The sequence below is a fragment of the Schistocerca americana genome, chromosome 6 (assembly GCF_021461395.2).
Source record: "Schistocerca americana isolate TAMUIC-IGC-003095 chromosome 6, iqSchAmer2.1, whole genome shotgun sequence".
NCBI classification, from domain to species: Eukaryota; Metazoa; Arthropoda; class Insecta; order Orthoptera; family Acrididae; genus Schistocerca; species Schistocerca americana.
The window spans coordinates 259,744,497-259,770,262 of record NC_060124.1 but is presented as its reverse complement, the minus strand read 5'-3'; the positions used below and the strand labels follow the sequence as shown (position 1 = coordinate 259,770,262).

Sequence of the window (25,766 nt, the reverse complement as noted above, 5' to 3'; positions counted from 1 at the left end):
AGCTATCAAAGATAAAGGGCTGAAATTTTGAATACTGTCTTAAAACATACCTAACTAAAATGTAGATAATTCTTATGACTTAAATTTGAAAACTAAAGACTTTTTAAAACAAAAACTATTAGTTAATTGTTGAATTTTTTGATAAACAAAAAAATTTTTGAATCATAATTTATGACAGCAACACCTTTTTAATAGTTTACTTTAAAGATTGTAGTATCAGAAATTCCAGAAAAAAAAATCAAGTTTCTACTGTGTTTTTGTTTTGAGATATGTTGTACCTATCCTGTACATACATTATTAAAATGCTCTATTTCATTTGCAATGTTGAATACAACTGACGAAAAAGTCTGAGACCAAAAGCTATTATTCATACATCAAAATTTCCGATCTGTTAAAAAATAGCAAGCATTACATGGACTTGCACAACACCTATTCTTTGAGCTACAGTATTTAGAAAACAGTCAACATATTTAAGATTTGCTCATGTGTTCACATACTAGTCCCTTTAAAGTAAAACTCATCAATCCAAGGATTGTTTTGAGCACTACAGTGATTTATTAGGCATGATCCTGTTGGAGGTGGTATGGCTCCAGAAGAAACAAAGAAAATGCATATTTACAGATGAATTTTTTCTAAACAAAATAGATATGAGTTTGCCAAACAGATAGCAGGACAAACATGGGACTCAGTATTCTCAGAGAGAGATGCAAATGAAAAAGTCAAAAATTTCATGACATTGTTTAAATTAAATTTTGAAGAAACATTTCCTAAAGTATTATGTCCATTATCAACAGCAGGATAAAACAAGTGGGTCACAAAAGGCATCAAAAAATCATCTGAAACACTAAAGTACCTGAGCTCCATTAAACACAGCCAAACTAATCTTGCTTACTCACTCTTTTATAAAAGATATAGGAAAACATATAGGAAAATATTGCTTGCAGCAAAGAGAGCTCATAACTCCAAACTGATGCTCTCTGCTGAAAACAAAAATAAGGCAGTATGGAAGATTGTGAAGCAGGAAACTGGTACCAGGAAAATGAATCTGTCAAACTTGAAAATAAAAGAGGAAGGGACTCTAATAAAAGACCCAATATATTTGGCAAACTATATAAATGATTATTTTAGTAGCATAGGAATAAAATTACAGGAAAATTTTCTAACAGCCCCTCAGGTCAAAAAGCCAAATAATGGTGTATCACACTCAATGGTGTTATTCCCTACAACACAGGAAGAAGTTTATAAGGCAGACAGCAAACTGAAAAACAAAAACTCAGCTGGTCTGAATGAAGTCCCCATTTTTATAATTAAGGACTGTATCAAGAGCCTACTTCCACCTTTAGTTGATATTATAAATCAATCTTTCAAGCAGGGCTACTTTCCAGACTATTTAAAATATGCCAAATTACTACCTCTCTTCAAAAAAGGTGATGCAGGAAAAATTGAAAATTATAGGCCAATTTCTCTACTCTCATGCTTTGCAAAAATATTAGAAACTATTATGAAAGATAGGCTAATGAATTATTTAAATAAATACAACTTACTGCCTGTTGACCAGTTGGATTTCGACCTGGGAAAAGCACAGAATCAGCAACAGCACACCTCACAAAACACATTCTAGAAGCATTAGATAAAGGGAACTACACAACAGGTATATCTCTTGATCTAACTAAAGTGTTTGATGCAGTAGACCACAACATATCGTTAAATAAGTTAGATGAACTGGGAAGGGGACTTGTGAAAAAGTGGTTTCAGTCATATCTAAAAAATAGAAGACAGATAACTGAAATCTTACATATTTCAAGTTGCTCAAACTATATTGTAAAGTATACTTCAGATCCAAATTATGTAAATATAGGTGTCCCACAGGGTAGTGTCCTTGGCCCAATACTGTTCCTCATTCACATAAATGACTTCCCACAGAGCATCAAGCATGGACAAACAATATTGTTTGCAGATGACTCAAATGTTCTAATCAGTGACAAATCACCAGATGCACTGAAAGAAAAAGCCGAACAAACACTAAACAGTGTACGTGAGTGGGCATCCAATAATAAACTAACACTAAATTAAAAATAATAATAATAATGCTGTTAACTTCTATGTCTGCAAAAAACCACACTATAACAACTTTAAGTTAAATGATGAAACTATAGAATGTGTAGAGTACACAAAATTTCTTGGTATGCATGTTGACAGTCAGTTAAAGTGGGAAGAACATATTAAAATACTTAGTAACAGAATCGCTACAGCATGCTATGCTCTTAGAATTCTGACTGCAGTGTGTGATACTACAAGTGTCAGATCTGTATATTTTTCTTATATCCACTCTATTATTTCCTATGGAATAATATTTTGGGGAGTCAACAGTAAAAATATTCAAATAGTCTTCAAATTACAGAAAAGAGCAATTCGTATAATAACCAAGAGTGGCAGTAGGGCTCACTGCCTTGAACATTTCCAAAACCTGGGAATCCTAACTGTCCCCTGTGAATACATTTTTCAAAGTATTATGTATGTAAAAAAAAATATTGACTGCTATATGAAAAATTCTTTAGTACACGGTTATGAAACCAGAAACCAATACAATCTGCATCTGGAGAGGAAAAATAAAGTTAAAACTCAGCAGAGCTTGTTGTACAATCCCATTAAATTATATAATAAATTGCCCCAAAATATAAAAGATATTGACACAATTGGACAGTTCAAAACAAAACTAAATTTTTTTTTATTAAATAAAAGTCATTACGCAGTAACGGACTATCTGAATTAAAACATGTAGTGTAATTAAAGTAGCCTTTTTGTAATACATGAGGAAATAATTATAATATGAAACCCCGAATTGTACAGTACTATAAGAAAATTACATAAGGATATAACACTAATGTTAGAAACCTCAAAATGTGTGTAAATACTAATTTTAAGTGTATAAATTGTAGGTATATTGTATTGTATATGATTTTGCTGACGAAATCCACAAAATGTAAATTGTTACACGGATTAATAAAGAAATCAATCAATCAATCAATGCCATTGCCTTCCTCTGACCTATGAACTAACTTATCCAGTGAGTTATAGAGAGAACTACAGTTTAACATGGATTTCAAACAATGATGCAACTCAGTATTTTTCACAGCAACAAACACTGCCAGAGGTGAAAGAAGTGAAAAGTGACAGACAAAAATCTTAAGACTGATTGGGGTTCAAACCCAAGACTGTTGGATTTACACTCTGGCACTTTCCCACTGAGCCACACTGCCAGTTAGAAAACCAGAAAATAATGTGAATTCAGCTATAGAAGCTGGATTGAAGTAGGGAGAGCATGAACAGTTGGTATCATTGCTGAAGAAGTGCAACTAAGTGTTTTCTTTGAGGCCAGGACTGGTAAAAGAAGTTCTTTGTAAGTTGATAATAAAACAGCATAAGCCTTTTTCGTGAAATCCTTGTGTCCCTTAAGGATGTAGTGCAAAAGGAATGAGGAATTGGGTTGTCATTGTCACAGAGAGTTGAGAAAGCTCTCCTGCTGCTAGAAAAGTGTACTACACAACATACTAGCATGCGAGACAGTAAGGTGATCTGGACTCAGATCGAATACGTGTAGTGGATTGATGACCATGGGTTGTGCACTGGCCAGTCTGGGCATTGTCTTTAGGTGTTTAGACAAATGCTGGGCTATTTTCAATTTTCCGCCTCAGAAAATATGATACACAAGCAATTAACATATAGTCACACACAGAACGAAGTTTACACAATTCACAGACAGATGGCACACATGGCTTCCCTTCCTTAGGTAACTGATGACAACAATAACAAGAAAGGCATCCAGACACAAAATTACACAAAACTAAATTTACCAGGACTTCAGTACAGTGAAGCCTATCCTAGATGGGGTAAATGGTAATGAAAATAAGAAGAGAAGAAAGCCTGAAATAGCTCACATGATAGTCCACTGGTAGTGGTAAAATAATTTGGTGGTATAGTCAGAATAGTTTTAGCTGCCTGAAAATTGAACATTATGACTGAAATTGATAGGGATACACTACTGACAGGGATACACCACCTACAACTGAGGAATCAATAGTTAGATTCTCTAACACAAAACACCTAAGTACCATGGATTTGACACCAAGGTACTGATAAATATCTTGGGCAGAGTAATTGAGATGCTATACCATTTCTGTATTTGTATAGTAATCATTTAAAAGTGCTACTGTTTCATCTCAAAGTGCCAATACCTGTTTTCATTTGAACATTGGACCAAGTCATTGCACAAAATTTATGAATAAAGCATTAATCTATGGACAATATGGTAATTCCATCATCTTTCAAGAGTGCATCTAGGACTGCAATACTTCATCTTTCCACAATTATATACTGAGAAGTAAAATATGCATACACCACAAATAAGACAGTCAGCCCAAAAGTGATGGTTGCAGATAATTTGTAAGTACTCTGGATTTTCCACCTCGGCACTTGCATACATTTTATCTATGACTGCCACCTTTCTGCCGACTGTCTTATCAAAGATATGTGTGCCTTTTATTCCAGAGTATGTCATCATGTCAAGTGGTTTTAGTATTTCAGCATATAAATAAGCTCACTTGGATATTTAGAATTCATTCACCAACTCATCTTGAAAATTACTGTAATGTTAACAGCCAAAAATTGGAAGATGAAATACTGCTGTTCTAGATGCATGCCTGAAAGGTAATGGAATATTCCATCCTCCAAGTAAACTTCACGAATCACAATTTGGTAACCATTTGACAAACATGGTGCGACCATGTCAAAATACTGGAGAATCTGTTATCTAGGCTGTTACAGCAGGAAATAACAATCAAATTAGCCAAATGTAAGTGTGGTAGGACAGAAGCAAAGTTTTTAGGGGAACATAATAAACCTGGAAGGAATGAGGCATGAAGTCATCAACAAGTATCCAGCACCTGCAGTATTATTTTATAGAAACTTCATGTCCGGATCCACCCTGAAAACACCATTACTGCTAAACCTTATAAGGATGAAAATGAAGTAACAGAAGACAAAGGATGCCAATAGCAATTTGGTTTTATAAGTAAAGCTTTGTTACTAACTTCATTGTTACGTCATGCTGATTGTGAATAAAGTCTCAGTTTTTAAGCCATGTCAATCTGAATAAAATTCTCGAGCTTTCGATAGCCAGCTCTGTCATCATCATTAGTAAAACTACTGACTGCCGTGGCTAGCACGATTTCCTGCTTGTGTATCTATGATTACGACTGCTGGTACCAATCAGAGAGGGCCAAAACAGTGTGCGCGTGTGGAAGGTGAGTTGGCCACTGTCACACAGTATGGCAGTAAAGCCAGCAGCTTGGTTTGTTCTGCCGATTCACAAGGTATCCTTTTTTTGGTGACACCTGAAATTGTTTGCAGTGTCTCTTTTGCTGTAACCATTTTCTCTGAACACGTGTCTCAAGTGCTGCAATTCTGACTGTAGATAATCATCATCAGAACTAACTTTAGCTCTGTGTATTAACATGTTCAGGACTGCTTTCTTGTGTACAAAGCAGTGGAAACTATGGGTGTTCAAGCCAGTAGCTTTCCTGCTGTACTGTGGTGCGACAAGCACCAAGTTAGGATGTTCTGCAGTGCCATGGACGGAGATCAGTGTTCCAGCCCACCCCCCAGATATGAGATATATTGTGCCCTCTTAAAGATGACATAGCTCTTTGTGTGCCCAGTGTGTATGGTGTCCCTTGGTCCCTTGTGAGTGTGACAGCATCTATACAGGCCAGACAATTCCACAGATGCAGAGTGCTGTACCGAGCACAAGAGTCATATTAATCAAAGGGAGCTTGACAATTCGGTCATAGTTGAGCATTGCCTGGAAAATGGACACAAAATACAGTTTGAGAACACAAGAGTATTGGCTCATGTGTCAACATATTGGGATTCCATTATAAAAGAGCCGGCTGAGATCAGAAGGAACAGCAACAATTTTCACAGACACCAGGGGTACACACTGAGTAGGGTGTGCGCTTTGGATGTTGAAAGGAAGCAACAACAAATGCTTAATGATTGTAGTGATGTGAAGGCAGCAGTTTCAACCATGGCACCAGCCCCTCACGCCACCTGACATCACTCGGTGCCACAGCGGGCCAGAGCTGCTATGAGCTGCCCAACTTACCTTCCACACACGCGCCATTTCGGTGCTCTCTGATTGGTGCTGGCGGTTATTATCATAGATATACAAGGGGGAAATCATGCCAGCCCCCACAGTCAGCAGTTTTACTCGAATTGATGCGGCTTGAAAACCAAGAAGATTTCATTGAGGTATGGCATCGTGAAAGACTCCGAGGGCACATACTGATTTTTACTTCCCTTTCTATTTAGTCACAGATGCTTTTGATTATAAGCTGTGATACGTACTTTCCCATGACACAGAAAATCCTGAATGTATTATCTGGCGTACTATTGCCTTTGCATGTAGCATGACAACAGCCAACAAATGGGACTGCTATGAAGTTATGAAAAAAAGAATCTTTAGCCTTTGTTTTAGCTGTAAGGAAATTTAAATATCTGCTAATGGAAAGAGAAGGTAAAGTTTACACAGACCATAAAGCCCTCCCGTTTCTAATGTAAATAATGTTGCTTCATTGTGGTTTAAATCATTGGACGCTTCTTTTACAAGAGTTTTGATTCTGGATCTAGCATATTTGAAGATCAAATAATCAAGTAGTGGATGCACTTTCAAGGTTCCATGTTGGATAAAAAGCAGCAACAAAACTTTTCAGAAAATCGTTCTGCCAAAGCATTCTCCATAAATAAGAACACGTATGTGCGTGACCCCCCCCCCCCCCCTCCCCACACACACACCCTGTCTTTTTCCCTCTCTACTCCTCTCCTTTTCTGACGTCCGCCCCGGTAGCTGAATGGTCAATGTGATGGACTGGTAGTCCATTCTTCCCCACTCGTCCCTCCCCCACAGTCCCCCAATGGTCCCCCTGGAAGCCTTGTCCTACTACATTCGACGGCAGCCCCTGCATGCCACACTGGACAGCACTTTTCTCTTCCCCTCCATTCATCCTCTGCTAAAACTCTTCCTTCCCTGCCCCACTCCCGACTGCTGCTTTCATTCAATGCAACAGTTGGAGCCCAGCTACAGCAGTTAAAGCTTCACAGAAAAAAAAGATGAGGAACTGTTACAAATAATTAAGAATGTAGAGTGGATTATGAATCACAAATTTCTAGCACAGACATTGCACAGCAGAAATATTTTTGAAGAGAACTACTTGGTTTATAGACTGTGGTTACTGTGCATCCCTGAAGACTGTAAGTAAGTATTAATCCGGTAGATTCGCAACTACAAACAAAAGGACGATGCATCACGAAGGAGTAATCAAAATGGATGGACATCAGTGGATGTGATGTAACCGTTTGTTTGTCTGTACATGTACAATTTCAGAAAAATTGGATGATTTATTCAAGAGAAGGAGCTTCACAAATTGAGTAAGTCAATAATGCATTGGTCCACCTCTAGTCCTTAAGCAAACAGTTATTCAGCTTGGCACTGATTGATCGAGTTGTCCGATGCTCTCCTGAGATCTATTGTGCCAAATTCCCTCTAATTTACACTTCAAGTTGTCAAAATCCGAAGCTGGCTGGAGGACCCTGCCCATAATGCTCCAAACGTTCTCAATGGGGGAGAGATCTATGGGCCTTGCTGGCTGAGGTAGGGTTTGGCAAGCATGAAGATAAGCAGTACAAAAACTCGCTATGTGCAGACAGGCATTATCTTGCTGAAATGAAAGCCCAGGATAGCTTGCCATGAAGGGCAACAAAACGTGGTGCAGAATATTATTGATATACCACTGTGCTGTAAGAGTGCAACAGAGGACAGCCAAACTGGCCCTGCTATGAAAAGAAATGCACCTCAGACCATCGCTCCTGGCTGTCCAGCCGTACAGCAGGTGACAGTCAGTTTGGTATCCCATCACTGTCTGGGGCATCTCCAGACATGTCTTCGCTGGTCATCAGGGCTCGATTCAAAGTGGGACTCATCATTAAAGACAATAGATGAGATTCCAGGCTGAGGACATGTTTGGAGATGCCCCTGACAGTGGTGGGAAAAACATGATTGTCGCCCCGCCATACGGCCCAACAACAAAGAGTTATGGTGGGGGTTGCCATTTCTTTTCATAGCAGGACCCTTTTGGTAGGCATCTGTGCACCCTTATAGTACAATGGTATGTCAATGATATTCTGCGCTTTGTTTTGTTGTCCTTCATGGTGAGCGATCCTGGGCTTGCATTTCAGCAAGATAATTCCTGCCTGCACATGGTGAGGGTTTCTACTGCTGTCTCTGTGCTTGTCAAACCCTACCTTGGCCATCAATGTCGCAGATGTCTCCCTAATTAAGAATGTTTGGAGCATTATGAGTAAGGCCATCCAACCAGCTTGGGATTTTGATGATCTAACATGCTATTTGGTCAGAATTTGGCATATCTCTCAGGATGACATCCAAGAACTCGATCAATCAATGCAAAGCAGAATAACTACTTATATAAGGGCCAGAGATGGACTAACACATTATTGATTGGCTAAATTTGTGATGCTCTTTCTCCTGAATAAATCAACAACGTCTTTTGAAAATGTGACCATTTGCCTGTACATGTACAGCACATCTATTGATTTCAGTCCCATTCAGAGAATTCGTGCATCGATTTTTTTATTTTTGACTTAGAGTGTATTTTGCTTGTTTTGGCGTCAGGAAACGTATTTTGCACACGAAGAAAATTATTATTTCAAACATATGTTTAGATGGGTGAAGATGAACTCTAAGAAGTGTATTGTCTGGCAGAAAATGAGAACATCTACAGCAAGAATGGGTACTCCACTGTATCCTATTAATCTGAGAGGTTTTTGAGATTTTGTGATAATAGACATGTACGATCCACTGCCTTAAAGGCCATGGAGGTATGGCCTATCTACTCGTTCTTATGAAATATTGGGAAAAATTAGTTAAACTATATCCTATGAGGAATACAACTTCTAAAATACTAATAACGATAATAAAATATAATAATAATATAACACTTCTGGAAGCATTACTGAAAAAAGTTTTTAAACTTCACAGCCTTGTCAGGTAATTTAGAGAATTTTTTATGTGGGTAGGGTTGAAATGTTTGTTAATTTCAAGATATCATCCACAAGCTAATTCTTCCAAAAGGATAATAAAAGGGTTAAGACAAATTTATAAACTTATTGCGGAAACAGTCATACAAAAAGGATGGGTCTACTTATTACTGTGTTCCTTCACAGCCTTGTCAGGTAATTTAGAGAGTTTTTTATGTGGGTAGGGTTGAAATGTTTATTAATTTCAAGATATCATCCACAAGCTAATTCTTCCAAAAGGATAATAAAAGGGTTAAGACAAATTTATAAACTTATTGCGGAAACAGTCATACAAAAAGGATGGGTCTACTTATTACTGTGTTCCACCACCAAATTTTCACCTGTAGTGATCACAAGCGGCAAGGTAGTGGAAGAAATTTTGTCGAAGTGGTTGATTTAGTCACTAGGGAATAATTAAGAATCCCACAACTTAAAAAGCTTATTATAAAAGAGGGTCAAAAATGTAAGAGACAGCAGGAAAGGGAAAACAGCTTGAGGTTAAGGAGAGAAATTTGGTGTAGCTAAGGAAAGGGATGTCCCCCCTCTAACATTACCTTTATTCAACAGAAGTTATCGAAACCAAAATTACTTTATACCTTTTAAACAGGTTAATATTATATCAGCTCTTTAACAAAAATGTATAAACATAAATTATTTTATTTCTTTGACACAATACATATGTACGTACAGTTAAAATTACTCTCCTTTTATAAACATTTGAAATTATGAAATACCTGGCACACTTAAAGTTCCTATTATTAATTACACAATCTGATGCTAATTATTAAATTTATTTCTGGATTCATTTATAAAATAACAGCAGAAATTAATAGAAAGTCAGCTGTCAACAAATTTGTAAAATCTTTGGAATATTGTTAGTACTGCAGAATGAATTAGTTGTAGTGAGCATGCCTCAGATGTGAATGGACGTGTTTTTATGTTTGGCAATAACAATGTAATTTTTGATAATGAAGTGGAAATTGTAGAAACAGTGTCTGATAGAAAAATGTGAAAAAATAAAAATCAAGATAAAAACAGGTAATTCTTCAGCAGATAGTATGCCAATTGGAACCATGAAAATCTATCAAGTCAAAAATTTCAGCCTCAAGAATCAACCCCTAGACATGAAGAATGGGAGCCAGCTATGACAAAAGAAGATAAGTGAAAAGTTATTTGTAAATCTTACTCCTCTCTAAGCTTATTAACAAAGTTTATTTTGGTGAGTGACAATCAACAGGTGATGTGATGGAGGCTAAAATTACAGTGCGGAGAAACAAAGAAAACGTTACATGCATGACCAACCCAAGTATTGAATGCAGTTTTTGGTGGATAGCAGTATAATGGTCAAAATTAAGTTAGTTTAACAAGAGATTGGTGACAGAATGACCATTGTCTTATTTTTTTCTGCAAAGTCATTTGCAATTTTTTTTATTCCATTCATTAAATCACACAACTTTTCTTAATTTTTTTCTTCTCTTTGTGATGATGTTTTAAGATGTACAAAATATGTATATTGCCTTAGACGTTTCATCTCATATATCTAGAACAGCGGAAAGGGTCAGTTTAACACCACTGTAATTTGTCTTCTGAACATATGTAAATAATCCAACAATGAAGTGGCAACAATCAGCAATAATGCAGAGTTGTTGCTCATTGTTGTTATTTGTCATGTGCACATTCCAGTCTGCCACAGTTTACAGTGCAATGTAAATGGACAGATAAAAAAATCTACTCACTAACCAGCAGCAGGGCAACACAAACACAATAGGATTTCACTATCACAAGCTTTTCGAGCCAGTGGCTCCTTCTTCTGGTAGAAGAGTTGAAGGGGAAGGAAGGGGGGTGAAGGAAAATGACTGGAGAGATTTAGGGAAAGGGATACAGTTTAGAAAAGTCACTCAGAACTCCGGGCCACGAGAGACTTACCAGACTGGAAGTAATAGAACCCAGTACGTTGTCCTTGATGCTGAGTGTTCATCGGAGGTGAGGGTATCATCTGGAGTGCCCCAGGGAAGTGTGGTAGGTCTGCTGTTGTTTTTTATCTACATAAATGATCTTTTGGATAAGGTGGATAGCAATGTGCAGCTGTTTGCTGATGATGCTGTGGTTTACGGGATGGTGTTGTCGTTGAGTGACTGTAGGAGGATACAAGATGACTTGGACAGGATTTGTGATTGGTGTAAAGAATGGCAGCTAACTTTAAATAGAGATAAATGTAAATTAATGCACATGAATAGGAAAAAGAATCCTGTAATGTCTGAATACTCCATTAGTACTGTAGCACTTGACACAGTCACGTCAATTAAATATTTGGGCGTAACATTGCAGAGCGATATGAAGTGAGACAAGCATGTAATGGGAGTTGTGGGGAAGGCGGATAGTCGTCTTCGGTTCATTGGTAGAATTTTGGGAAGATGTGGTTCATCTGTAAAGGAGACCGCTTATAAAACACTAATACGACCTATTCTTGAGTACTGCTCGAGCGTTTGGGATCCCTATCAGGTCGGATTGAGGGAGGACATAGAAGCAATTCAGAGGCAGGCTGCTAGATTTGTTACTGGTAGGTTTGATCATCATGGGAGTGTTACGGAAATGCTTCAGGAACTCGGGTAGGAGTCTCTAGAGGAAAGGAGGTGTTCTTTTTGTGAATCGCTACTTAGGAAATTTAAGGAACCAGCATTTGAGGCTGACTGCAGTACAATTTTACTGCCGCCAACTTACATTTGACAGAAAGACCACGAAGATAAGATAAGAGAGATTAGGGCTCGTACAGAGGACTATAGGCAGTCATTTTTCCCTTGTTCTGTTTGGGAGTGGAACAGGGAGAGAAGATGCTAGTTGTGGTACGAGGTACCCTCCGCCACGCACCGTATGGCGGATTGCGGAGTATGTCTGTAGATGTAGAAGGAAAGACCGATTGTTGGGGACTGCACTGGACAATATTTGAAAATCTGCGAACTTAAAGGCGGAAGACAGGGTAATATGCAAGAGAGATTACTACTAGAACATCGTGTACAAGTTAATAAGAGTAAAAAGCCAAGTGTATTGTATGTAACAGGGATGGGAGGGCTGGGAGGGGGGGGGGGGGGCGGTGAGAAAATGTACAAGTCAGAAAATGAAAGATGCAAAAAACTGAAATGGAGTGAAGAAAGAAGTAGTATCTGTGAATAAATGCTGAGACGGAAGGAATTAACAGAAATTATGGCCAGGTGGGTTGTGAGAACCAATCACATGTTGTAGTGCTAGTTCCCACCTGGATTTTTGAGAAACTGGTGCCTGGGGGAAGAACTCAGATGGCACGTGTGGTGAAACAGGCACCGAAATCATGACTGTCATGTTGTACAGTATGCTCTGCAACAGGATATTGAGTGTTGCCTGTATACACCCTCTGCCTAGGCCCATGCATCCCAACTACAACCCACTTATCAGATAGGATGAATGTACAAAAGAACTAAAAAGCAATGAGGGGAGCCTATCACTTGAGGAACTGAAAAAATTGGTAGCTGTGCTATATGTTTGTTGTCATTCCTACAAAAAGTATGTTAGTGACTGATATTGGTCACATACTTTGGGCCCTACTGTCATCAAGGATGTTATGCCAAGGGACAAATTTCAGGGGCTTCTCAGATTTCTCAATTTTTATGAAAAATCTACCTGCACAAAATGCCTGCCATCCAACAAATTCACACTTCTATCTGAAATTTGGGGAAAGTTTACGGAAAATATTATTCATTCTTACTGTCCTGGAGAAAATATAATCATAGACTAGCTGCTATTACCAAGCAAAATGAGGTGCAAGTTCCCTCAATTCATTCACAATGAACTCTAGAAATTTGGTCTCAAATTATGGATTGCTGTTCATGCAGCAACAAAGACAACACAGATTGGGAGGAGCAGCCACTAGAAGAGTACATCTTTCTGCATCTCATGTGGCCATTTCTAAATCAAAAAAGAAACATGACTGACAACTTCTTTATGTGTCTTAAACTTGCTAAGAAGCTCAAAGAAAAGAAAATTTCATTAGCTGGTAAATGAAAATGAGCGTTTGGCTTCATTGGCTGAGAGCCCATTGCAGGGCAGGTCCGGCTGCCTTGGTGCAGGTCTTATTACATTCGACACCACATTGGGCAACCTGCGTGCTGGATGGGGATGAAATGATGATGAAGACAGCACAACATCCAGTCCCTGAGCGGAGAAAATCCCCAACCCGGCCGAGAATCAAACCCAGGCCTGTAGGACGGCAATCCGTCATGCTGACCACTCAACTATCGGGGTGGATCATTAGCTGGTGCAATGACTGAAACCCATCATGAAATCCTGTGTGAGGTAAAGAATAAAATGCTGAAATACCATATATACCTGATTATAATACAAGGTTTTTCCCAAATTCGTCATTAGAAAAATAGGAGTTGTCTTACATTTGCAGATTAAACTAGTGCTGCTGATATCAGCGTTTTTACATTGTTTGGTAGATTAATATAGAGGTTGCCATACGATTTGCAAATTAAGCTTTAGCTATTTAGGTTCCATACGAATTTATTTTGAACAATCCTTAAAGGTAGGACTTAGCAAACAATATTTGCATTCAAATAGGCTCAAGATTGCCAGATACACCGAAGCACTCAATACAGTACTGACTTTGCTTGAACAGTCACATGATATTTGACTTGTGGCAATAGTGCAAGGGATTCATGAGAAACTATGAACTATAGTCAGATTAAAATTACTTGATGGTTGACACCTCATGTGTTGTAGCTGGTTTCCTCCAATCAGAGCTCTCAACATCATGCCTGAACCGTTTGCCATTACCAAACTGCCACAACAATTAGTTATGTCCACTTCCTTGTCCAGGTTTCTTTCTTGATGTCAACTTCATTTATACAGTTGTTATAATCACAGAGATTGACTTACATTAGGTAAGCTTCACAAAATATTGTGTGAAGCCAAATTCTTGAAGGTTGTCAATCATTGCAACTGGGACACCAGAACAATAAATGCAACAGCTGTTGCAGTCTAATAGCATAGCATAGAGGTTATACCATAAACCTGATGTGAAAAGGTATGACGTTCAATCTCATCAAATGCAGTGAAATTTTTCTAAGTCTAATCAAAAGACTATCATTTTTATTATTGCAAATGCAATTTCTTTCTTATTTCCAGCAATTTGCCATGTCATTTGCATCATCATATAGGCATTTTTATTTTCTCTTATATTTATTTGTATCATTCTTTTTTCATTTGTAAACTGCTTGTGTCATCTGTAATCCGCACCAAGTGCCAACCAGCACTGCTCTTCAGCTGGTAATGCAGCACCCCGTGTAGCCGGTGTATATGATAGTTTCAGGCAACCAATGACAGTGAGAAATTACACATTGCTTTCACTGCTAAAGCTGAAACTTTGCTGTAGAAGATGGCTATGCAAAGGAACATATTACAAAATTTTTCTGTCTTGAGGTTGCTTTTAGAGGTTATCCTTAAACGCCGTGAACAAAGTGATCATGATTTTAGTTCTGTTGCAGACTGATTAATGCTGTTTTCTCAGATACATTGCATATCATGGGGTTATGGTTAGCTCAGGGAAATTAGTTTAAATTCAGGGCCACAAAATCCATCGTCTGCCGCAATTCAGTTATAGGTCACTAAAAATCAGCTGTTGACGTAACATTCTCCTTTTCCGTCATACCTCACGGCATCTGCTTCCAATAATGATCCATGTTACACATTAACAGCATTTGTGAAGTGACCCACTACATTTGTCTGTTGCCTATAACTAAGCAGTAGGCGGCAGATGTAGCAACACTGTAGCAGCACATGACAGATGTCAACTATCAAGTAATGTTAATCGGTCTATAGCCATTTTAACAATCTAATGCGCTGCTTAAAAACTGACAATTTTGAAAACCGTGGAGGAAATAACATTAGATTCTATCAACTTACAAACTGTCATTGTATTCGAACAGGTTTTGCAATAAAAGTTCTCATACATGTATGCGTAGCACATATAGGTAACATTCAAAGGCAAAAACCTTGCCCTTCAAAAACTGTTACTTTATGATGAAACCAAGTCAATTTTTTATACGGGTGTGTGAAACTGTAATGACTTACCATTTCTAATAACAAGGGCGAGTGTGCAGTGTACTTTGCACACAGGTAAAGAACAGCTGTCCTTATGTTTCCAAGGTTAACACATATGAGCAAAATCACAGGTTAAACTTAGTATAAATAAGCAACGATAAAATAAACTCACATTATACAAGCTAAAGCACTGTTTAATTAAACAATAATAAAATAAACTTTCATCATATCACTCTGTTACCACGCACAAGTGTTACCCCACAGTAATGACACGCCCAATAGTGTTAAACAGTGTGGCTGCACAGCAGATCCCAGCCAACTGCTTATTCGATTACTAATTATCTCATAGACAACTGTGACATTGTGGGATTGTGTTGCTACTTCAAAATCTGGGTCATTTTCTCGGATGAGTCGTAAATTTTTTCTCACATATCTCAATGTTTATTTTATGTGACTGCTGCTCACTTGGACTTATGACAATGACACTTGACACTGCATTAGCTGAAGCCCTAATGAAGGAGTAGGTATTGGCTCAAATTTTAAAATAACAATGTACCAGTACAAGACAATGTTATTTGTGGTTGGCACATTTTATTCATTATGTGATCAAAAGTATCCAGACACCCCCAAAAACATATGTTTTTCATATTAGGAACATTGTGCTGCCATCTATGCCAGGTACTCCATATCAGCAACCTCATTAGTCATTAGACACTGTGAGAGAGCAGAATGTGGCACTCTGCGGAACTCACGAACATCGGACATGGTCAGGTGATTGGGTGGCACTTGTGTGACGCATCTGTACGCAAGATTTCTACACTCCTAAACATCCCTAGATCCACTGTTTCCAATATGATAGTGAAGTGGATATGTGAAGGGATGTGTACAGCACAAAAGGGTACAGGCTGACCTCGTCTGTTGACTGAAAGAGACCGCCGACAGTTGAAGAGGGCCGTAATGAGTAATAGGCAGACATCTATACAGACCATCACACAGGAATTCCAAACTGCATCAGGGTCCACTGCAAGTTCTATGACAGTTAGGCGGGAGGTGAGAAAACTTGGAGTTCACGGTCAAGCTACTGCTCGTAAGTCACACATCACGTCGGTAAATGCCAAACGACACCGCACTTGCTGTAAGGAGCATAAACATTGGACAACCGAAGAGTGGAAAAACGTTGCATTGAGTGACCAATCATGATACACAATGTGGCGATCTGATGGCAGGGTGTGGGTATGGCAAATGCCCAGTGAAAGTCACCTGCCAGCATGTTAGTGCCAACAGTAAAATTCAGAGGCGGTGGTGTTATGGTGAGGCCATGTTTTTCATGGAGGGGGCTTGCATCCCTTGTTCTTTTGTGTGATACTATCACAGTACAGGCCTACATTGATGTTTTAAGCACCTTCTTGCCTCCCACTGTTGAAGTACAATTCAGGGATGGAGATTGCATCTTTCAACATGATCGAGCACCTGCTCATAATGCAAGGCCTGTGATGGAGTGGTTACATGACAAAAACATCCCTGCATCACTGTAATGGACTGGCCTGCACAGAGTCCAGTCCAGAATCCTATAGGACACCTTTGGGATGTTTTGGAATGCCAACTTCGTGGCAGGCCACACCGATTGACATCGATACCTCTCCTCAGTGCAGCACTCTGTGAAGAATGTGCTGCCATTCCCCAAGAAACCTTCCAGCACCTGATTGAATGTATGCCTGCGAGAGTGGAGGCTGTCATCAAGGCTAAGGATGGGCCAACACCATACTGAATTCCAGCATTACCAATGGAGGGCGCCTCAAACTTTCAAGTCATTTTCAGCCAGCTATCTGGATATGTTTGATCACATAGTGTACATGGCATGCCAACTCAAGGGTCAGTCAGTCATGATTTCACTGTGCTATTTCATTGATATTGATACAAGTTGTTGTTTGGTTCTGGATCTGCTACATCTTACGTTTACAATCTTGGTTTAATTGGACTTATTATTCTGCCATGTCTCTCAGTTGTCAGTCTTTCGCTTGTTGTTGTCCACCTGTTTACTCTCTGGTTGCCCACTGTTGACACCCTCAACCAGTATCTGCAGGCTCTCAAGTCATTTTGTCTTGTTTGAGTCTGGTCACTATAAAATTGAAAGTTAATACTTACCCAAAATGAAAGAGTTGCCATTTACAACCTGTTTCGTAATCATGTGACTATGCAGATTTTCCCAGTGCGTTAACAGATCAAATTCTTGTTGGGTCTTCAACCAGGTTAAACTGTCATCTCCACACAATATTTCTGCGGTTCGACTGGCCACCATCATCAGGTGAGAAAAGCTAGGCAGCTCCCACCAATAACTGATTCAAATTGTGCATGTCAGAATCTGTATGTACAGTGAAAATATGAAGGCGCATGTGCTAAGGTAAAATGTGTAAGCACTTAATCATTGCTGCTGCTCCCTAGCACAAGAAGAGTTGCTGTGCCTCCAGGGTGAATACTGTCGGAAAATGATATATCGTTAAAAATTATTACTCATAGCTAGCCAATTCAGATGCCATTGTTTCTTCATATATGATAAAACAGGATTCCAAGTTTTACTTAGTGGGTGTCTGTTGTTTCTTATATGTGACAAAATAGGATTCCAAATTTTACTTAGCGGGCATCAGTTATCACAGTTAATGATATTATCTGTTAGTCTGATTTTGACAGATTCTTTTAAAACACAATTCCAGTAACGTGAGACGTTTGCAACTGCATCTCATTGTATAGCATCCTATGCCCCTCTGTAAGACAGTGTTCAACCACCACAGATTTGTCAGGTTGTAATAATTGCGTTGAACATCATCACCATATGTGATTATTACAACCTGACAAACCTGTGGTGGCTGAGCACTGTCTTACGGAGGGACATAGGATGCTATACAATTAGACACAATTGTAAATGCCTTGTGTTACTGGGATTGTGTTTTAAAAGAGTCTGTTGAAATCAGATTAACAGATGATATCATTAATCATGATAACGGACACCTGCCAAGTAAAACTTTGAAACCAGTTTTATCAGATATGAAGAAACAATGGCATCTGAATCGGCTAGCTATTAGTAATAAGCTTTAATGATATGTCATTTTGCGACAGTATCCACCACTGGAGGCACAGCAACTCTTCTTGCACTAGGAACAGCAGCAAGGATTAAGTGTTTGCACATTTTACCTTAGCGCATGTGCCTTCGTATTTTCATTGTACATAAAGGTTCCAGCATTCACAGTTTGAATAAGTTATTCATGAGAGGGGCACAGCTTTTCTCACCTGATGATGGTGGACAGGTGGACCATGGAAATATTGTGTGCAATGACAGTCTGATTTGGCTAAAGACTCGACAAGAATTTAATCTGTTTTGTAATCACTTGGGCTAACCTATATGGATGAGTTCAGGCCTTTGGTTAGTGTGTTGTGTTATCAGCAAAACTTAATATACCAACAGAGCAATTTCCCTAGCTTATCTCGGCTATGGCTTCATCTGCATTGTCCTGTATAATGTTGTCAGTAGATAATCCTGTATGAAATCCAACCTAACTGGCAGTTCTCAAGTTCAGCCCTGAAAGGTAATTAACATCACTTTCTCCACTTTTAAAAAGACGGAATGAGTGGAATGGGTGTTTAGTTGGAGATGGTTTGCATACCTCCAGTCTTGTAGATGGATGCTGCTATAACACATATAAGTTTGCCAGGAAACATGTCCCAAGTCATTAAATGATTAGAAACATAACTTAATGGTAATTCTATCAAGTTAACACCAGATTTTAAATTATTCATGATTAATAACATCCTCATACAGTAGTCTTAAATTCTAGTTTACAATAAAAGGAAAGCACAACCAGATTTCGGGATAACAGGTACATTCGAAAAACTGCAACTAAATCTGACGACTATACATATTGTCAGACTCTAAGAAAACTATTAGAACTTGTAATAACATTCTAAAGAGGATACCACAATACACACTGAGTATCCATTAGGGTCAACTAAGTGGGGTGTGTAGTCATTCTCTGGTACATAGCATGTAAGCACCCTGACATTGGTGTGCGACTGGTATGGCAGTCAATAGACGTGTACGCAGCATTGTGTGTTGCCTCACCTAATGTGGGTGCATGTTAGTTACAAGCTTATGCATGGACCTTTGCCCAGTTCTGCAAGAGGTTTTCCATGTGGCCTTGGAATACCTGAAATTAATTTTCTGCTTACATGCCTTGTACCAGAGATTCACCATATTGCCCTCTTTTACTTGACTTGTATTGATATTCTGTACATATTGTGGTATTCTCTTTAAAATTTTACTACAAATTCTGTTGGTTTTCTAAGTGTTTGACAATATGTATAGTCATCAGATATAGTTGCAATTTTTCAGATTTACTTGAAGATGGGACTGTTGTCCTGAAACCTGGTTGTGTTCTCATTTTTATTGTAAAATCAAAACAACTGCATGTGGATGCTATCAATCATGAGTAATCTGTATAACAATTGAATTGAATGAAATTTTATTGTCATTTAGCTATTGCAGCATTTGACAAAGTCAAGTTACATACATACAAGTTACACAGAATATACAGGGTGTTACAAAAAGGTACGGCCAAACTTTCAGGAAACATTCCTCATACACAAAGAAAGAAAATATGTTATGTGGACATGTGTCCAGAAATGCTTACTTTCCATGTTAGAGCTCATTTTATTACTTCTCTTCAAATCACATTAATCATGGAATGGAAACACACAGCAACAGAATGTACCAGCGTGACTTCAAACACTTTGTTACAGGAAATGTTCAAAATGTCCTCTGTTAGCGAGGATACATGCATCCATCCTCCGTTGCATGGAATCCCTGATGCGCTGATGCAGCCCTGGAGAATGGCGTATTGTATTACAGCCGTCCACAATACGAGCATGAAGAGTCTCTAAATTTGGTACCGGGGTTGCGTAGACAAGAGCTTTCAAATGCCCCCATACATGAAAGTCAAGAGGATTGAGGTCAGGAGAGCGTGGAAGCCATGGAATTGGTCCGCCTCTACCAATCCATCGGTCACCAAATCTGTTGTTGAGAAGCGTACAAACACTTCGACTGAAATGTGCAGGGGCTCCATCGTGCATGAACCACATGTTGTGCCGTACTTGTAAAGGCACATGTTCTAGCAGCACAGGTAGAGTATCCCGTATGAAATCATGATAATGTGCTCCATTGAGCATAGGTGGAAGAACATGGGGCCCAATCAAGACATCACCAACAATGCCTGCCCAAACGTTCACAGAAAATCTGTATTGATGACGTGATTGCACAATTGCGTGCGGATTCTCGTCAGCCCACACATGTTGATTGTGAAAATTTACAATTTGATCACGTTGGAATGAAGCCTCATCCGTAAAGAGTACATTTGCACTGAAATGAGGATTGACACATTGTTGGATGAACCATTCACAGAAGTGTACCCGTGGAGGCCAATCAGCTGCTGATAGTGCCTGCACACATTGTAGATGGTACAGAAACAACTGGTTCTCCCGTAGCACTCTCCATACAGTGACGTGGTCAACGTTACCTTGTACAGCAACAACTTCTCTGACATTGACATTAGGGTCATCGTCAACTGCACGAAGAATTGCCTCGTCCATTGCAGGTGTCCTCATCATTCTAGGTCTTCCCCATTCGCAAGTCATAGGCTGGAATGTTCCGTGCTCCCTAACACGCCGATCAATTGCTTCGAACGTCTTCTTGTCAGGACACCTTCGTTCTGGAAATCTGTCTTGATACAAACGTACCGCGCCAAGGCTATTGCCCCATGCTAATCCATACATCAAATGGGCATCTGCCAACTCTGCATTTGTAAACATTGCACTGACTGCAAAACCACGTTCGTGAAGAACACTAACCTGTTGATGCTACGTACTGATGCGCTTGATGCTAGTACTGTAGAGCAATGAGTTGAATGTCAACACAAGCACCGAAGTCAACATTACCTTCCTTCAATTGGGCCAACTGGCAGTGAATCGAGGAAGTACATTACATACTGACGAAACTAAAATGAGCTCTAACATGGAAATTAAGCATTTCCGGACACATGTCCACATAACATCTTTTCTTTATTCGTGTGTGAGGAATGTTTCCTGAAAGTTTGGCCGTACCTTTTTGTAACACCCTGTATACATGGGTTGACGATCAATATGTCACTATTGGTTTTCCATAAAATATAATATTTAAAATGAAATAATATGAAAACATTACATCATAAATTACTCAGTTAAATAAATTATGCTGCACTCTCCATGGTACCACTATGATATTTTAAAGTCATAAAATTCCTGAAGTGAGTAGCAAGGATTTGCAGCTAACCAACTGAATAATTTGTCTTTAAATAAATCAAATGGAGCTTCTACCGATCCTAGTGGCAGTTTGTTAAACATCTTCATACCCACCACTTCGTAGCTGTTCAGTGACTTGGATAATCTGTCGTAAGGTATGTCAAGATGGCTACTATTTCTGGTTCCATGAGAGTGTACATCTCTTCTACGCTGGTATTCTGATAAGTTGCTCTTTATATGCAGTAGGGCAGTGTAAATATACATGTTTATAACAGTTAGTTATGGATGTCCTCTCAAGAGAAACAAGAGTTTAATTCACTGCTGAAAACAATGTCATAGCCAGAAATATCACAAGTATCTAGCAAAATCACAACTTTTTAAATTTTCTTAGAGGCTGTGTTTTTTTTTTTTTTTTTTTTTTTTTTTTTTTTTTAACTAATGTCTTTCAGTTATGTAAAGTATGTCTTATTGAGTGAATGTCAGTATGTGTAATGTTTGCTGCAACTGTGAGAAAGTAAACCCCGAATTTACTGAACAATGATCTCTGTGTGTCATCATTACTGCCACACCTGTTATCTAGAAACTCAGTGTCATCACACTGCTTTTGTTTTGTTCTATTTAACAATGCTCCTGACCATTTTCGCTTTAATCTCTGAGTGTTTTTTTAAGTGTATGTGTTTTTAACAAGTCTATTAGTAAAGTAAGTAAGTAAACACCACTCACGGTTTAGGCCTTAGGCATGTTCCAACTGGCTGACTGCTGTCTATAAGGCAGTATGAGGAACAATCTATGATCATGGGACATGTGATCAGCATGTTACCAATCCTTCCAGCCAGGAATCCTGATGATGCCACTGCTTCTTTTTTCAAGCATCTCCTCATTTGGCCTGTTTAGTTACACACTATTTTTATTTTATGATATGAACTTGGTTTAGCAAATGCATACTTACTTAATGAGCATTCTAATCTGCTTCTGATCTGAGAAATTTGAACTGTAAGGAGAATGCTGACAGTATGTCCACACAGAACACTCTAATGGACTCGTGTGCATCCCTTCAGTTACATTTCCATGATGTCTGAATGAAATTTGTCCAGTTTCAATGGCTGCAAAATATTTATATATAAAAAGACCTTTAGTATGCATATATTGATTCACTGCACATTAATCTAAAATCCTAGGGAGAACATGGTGATCTCTGTTGTAAGATGTAACAACTACACAATATGGAAGTCAGAGATGACCAAGTACAAAGTTTCTATATTTGACAGAAACTGTGTCAACATAAAGATATATTCTTAATGTATCTAAACTGTAAACTGCAAAATCAGTAAAACCACCATGGAACACATTTGACCATGAAGTGTATCAATAATTTTAGAAGAGTCAACATTCATACTATAATCACTTTCAGTGTTGATAACAGTCTTGTGTACAGAAGGCCGTCAGCAATAGACACAATGAACACATCACAAGACATCTTAAGCAAATGAGCAACTAACGACTGCAACTGCAGCTCGTATTCTAATTGCTAACATTGCTGCCTCTAGGTCACGGGGTCCCGGGTTCGATTCCCAACCGGGTTGGGGATTTCCTCTGCCGAGGGATTGGGTGTCTGTGTTGTCCTCATCATTTCATCATCATCATCATCATCATCATCATCATCATCATCATCATTTGTGACAGTGGCTAAATTGGATTGTGTGAAAACTGGACTGTGTAAAAAGTGGGACTCTTCTGAAGAAGAGAAATTTGTTAAGATCGAGTTTAGATTTAAGTGTGAGGAAGTTGTTTCTGAAAGTATTTGTATGGAGTGTAGCCATGTATGGAAGTGAAACATGGACGATAAATAGTTTGGAAAAGAAGAGAATAGAAGCTTTCTAAGTGTGGTACAACAGAAGAATGCTGAAGATTAGATAGGTAGATCACATAACTAATGAGGAGTTATTGAATAGAATTGGGGATAAGAGAAATTTGTGGCATAACTTGACTAGAAGAATGGATCAGTTGGTAGGACATGTTCTGAGGCATCAAGGGATCATCAATTTAGTATTGGAGGCAGTGTGGAGGCTAAAAATCGTAGAGGGAGACCAAGAGATGAATACACTAAGCAGATTCAGAAGGATGTAGGTTGCAGTAGGTACTGGGAGGTGAACAAGCTTGCACAGGATAGAGTAGCATGGAGAGCTGCGCCAAACCAATCTTTGGACTGAAGGCCACAACAACAAAGGGCGCTAACAACAGTGCAGTTGAGTGCCCCACAAACCAAACAACAACAAACAACTAATGACTACGAGCTGGTTTACATACCAACACACAAACAGGACGATGCCAGGGTCTAATAATGAACTGTTTCTGGTCTCGTTTGTCATTTTCCAGATGCATAAGAATACTAGCATACAGAACAGCACGAAGTTTGGCATTACTGCGGCAGCCACTGAATGTTGCAGCAGCTTATGCAATCAAAATAAACTGTTACACGCTCTATAGCTTATAGTGTTGCCATATAGACCTCGTCAGTGATAGCCAATGTTTGGTAACTGATGTTACTTATGATGCTACCCTGACGGTAGCAGTGACAGGAATGATAGTGTACATTAGAATTGTAAACCACATCAGACTTTAGTTAGAGAAGGAGGGGGTGGGAGAACTGATATTCAGCTCCCACTCACCAGTTTTGTTGTTCCTTATTATACCATCCTTGACAAATGCCATTTTGCTGCCAAAAGATCAAATTATGACACGAATGTAAAGCCAATACTTTGTGCTTCACTCAGAACTTGGTTCCACAGTTTGGAAATCAAATATCAGACAGTGATAACAACAATATGAAGATTTTCCTTAATCATGATAGTTACAGAATATGGTAGTGAGTGAGTGAGTGAATCTTTGTCCGATTGTCCAGCAAATCGAAGAATGAATAATTCACTCTGCAGTGGTCTTTGCAATGTTTTGAAACTTCTTGACATGAAAGCTGTGTGCTGCATCAAGAGTAAAATCCAGAACTTGCCTTTCACAGGCAATACTCTTATCCCTGAATCTAAATCTGAACTCTATAAGCCACTTTCTGGTGTGTGGCGGAGTACTTGGTATACCACTGTAACCTGGCCCCTTTTCTGTTTCAGTCACAAATGGTGTGTGAGAAGAATGATTGTTGGTAAGCCTCCATAAGAGGTCATCTCTCTCTAGTTTGACCTTTACGGGCCTTTTGGGTGATAAATGTAATACAAAGCCTTTAATAATAAACTACTCCACGATGCACAACACACATTTTATAGTGTCTGCCGTTGAAGTTAATTGATGCTTTCATGTCTACTAACCGAACCTGTGACAAAATGCTCAGCACTGTTTTGGATCTCTTCTGTTTCCTATAATGATCTTAATTAGTAAGGGTACCAAACTTTGCAGCACTACACAAATATCAGTCAAATCAGGATTTTGTAAGCTGCTTTTTTTGTAGGAAGTCTATATTTGTACAGTAACATAAAATATCTGACATGTAACAAAATAAAATTTTAATTTAAACTGAAACTGCAAATACACTTATAGTATTTGTCAGCATACAATACAGTGTAAGTCCCACAATTTTTCATCAAGTAACTATTCAACATCTTCAAATGGTTAGGAGAGTAATTGCGGGAAGAAAGGACTTGCGATATTTGTGTGACAGTGTCCAAATTTATAGGGCCCATGGGCAGGAATCACACATTCAGTAAAAGTACTTACAGTCAGATGAAAATAGTGCTTATAGAGGCCCCTGTTGGTTGCCAAATGGAGGCCTTCCATGTGTGCATCATGGCAATAATTGTTTTCCAGAAATTCTTGTGACTAAAAACTGAATTAAAAATCTGCATTGCAAAAGCTTTATTGGGTCTGTAATTGGAGCTCCTTTTTTTCTCCTGCTATAATTTAATGGCAGCCAGCACTGCATTCTGTGCAGCACTTAGTCAAAATCCTGTGTTCCTGTTGAGGAGATTGTCTTCAGTAAAGATATGCAGGACTTCCTAAACAACAAATTCCCACAACAATGTTGCAGAGGACATAATTTGAGTATTGCACAGTGAGATATCACTTGAGAACCCTTTCAATTCTTGAACAAATAGTGCCAAAATATAGCAAGAAGGTCACTGCAGTGGGCACCTCCCTAGAATGAACTTGCTTTGGCCAGAATGCTTCATGTACCCGTTTTTCAAAATAACTGTTCTAACAGTACACCGTCC

At 38.7% G+C, this 25,766-nt stretch overlaps 1 protein-coding gene across 4 annotated transcripts in view; it reads right to left on the bottom strand.

Moving 5' to 3' along the window:
* The window catches only part of LOC124619414 (minichromosome maintenance domain-containing protein 2-like), a 284,363-nt gene that overhangs the window by 115,379 nt on the left and 143,218 nt on the right, over window positions 1-25,766 (bottom strand). For all 4 annotated transcript variants that reach the window (XR_006980076.1, XR_006980077.1, XR_006980078.1 and 1 more), the window contains exon 8: window positions 22,499-22,652. Coding sequence is in view for 1 of the 4 variants with exons in the window: in XM_047145777.1 (XP_047001733.1) it covers window positions 22,499-22,652 (154 nt within the window). In the remaining 3 variants the exon portion in view is untranslated. The remainder of the gene's footprint in view (window positions 1-22,498; window positions 22,653-25,766) is intronic.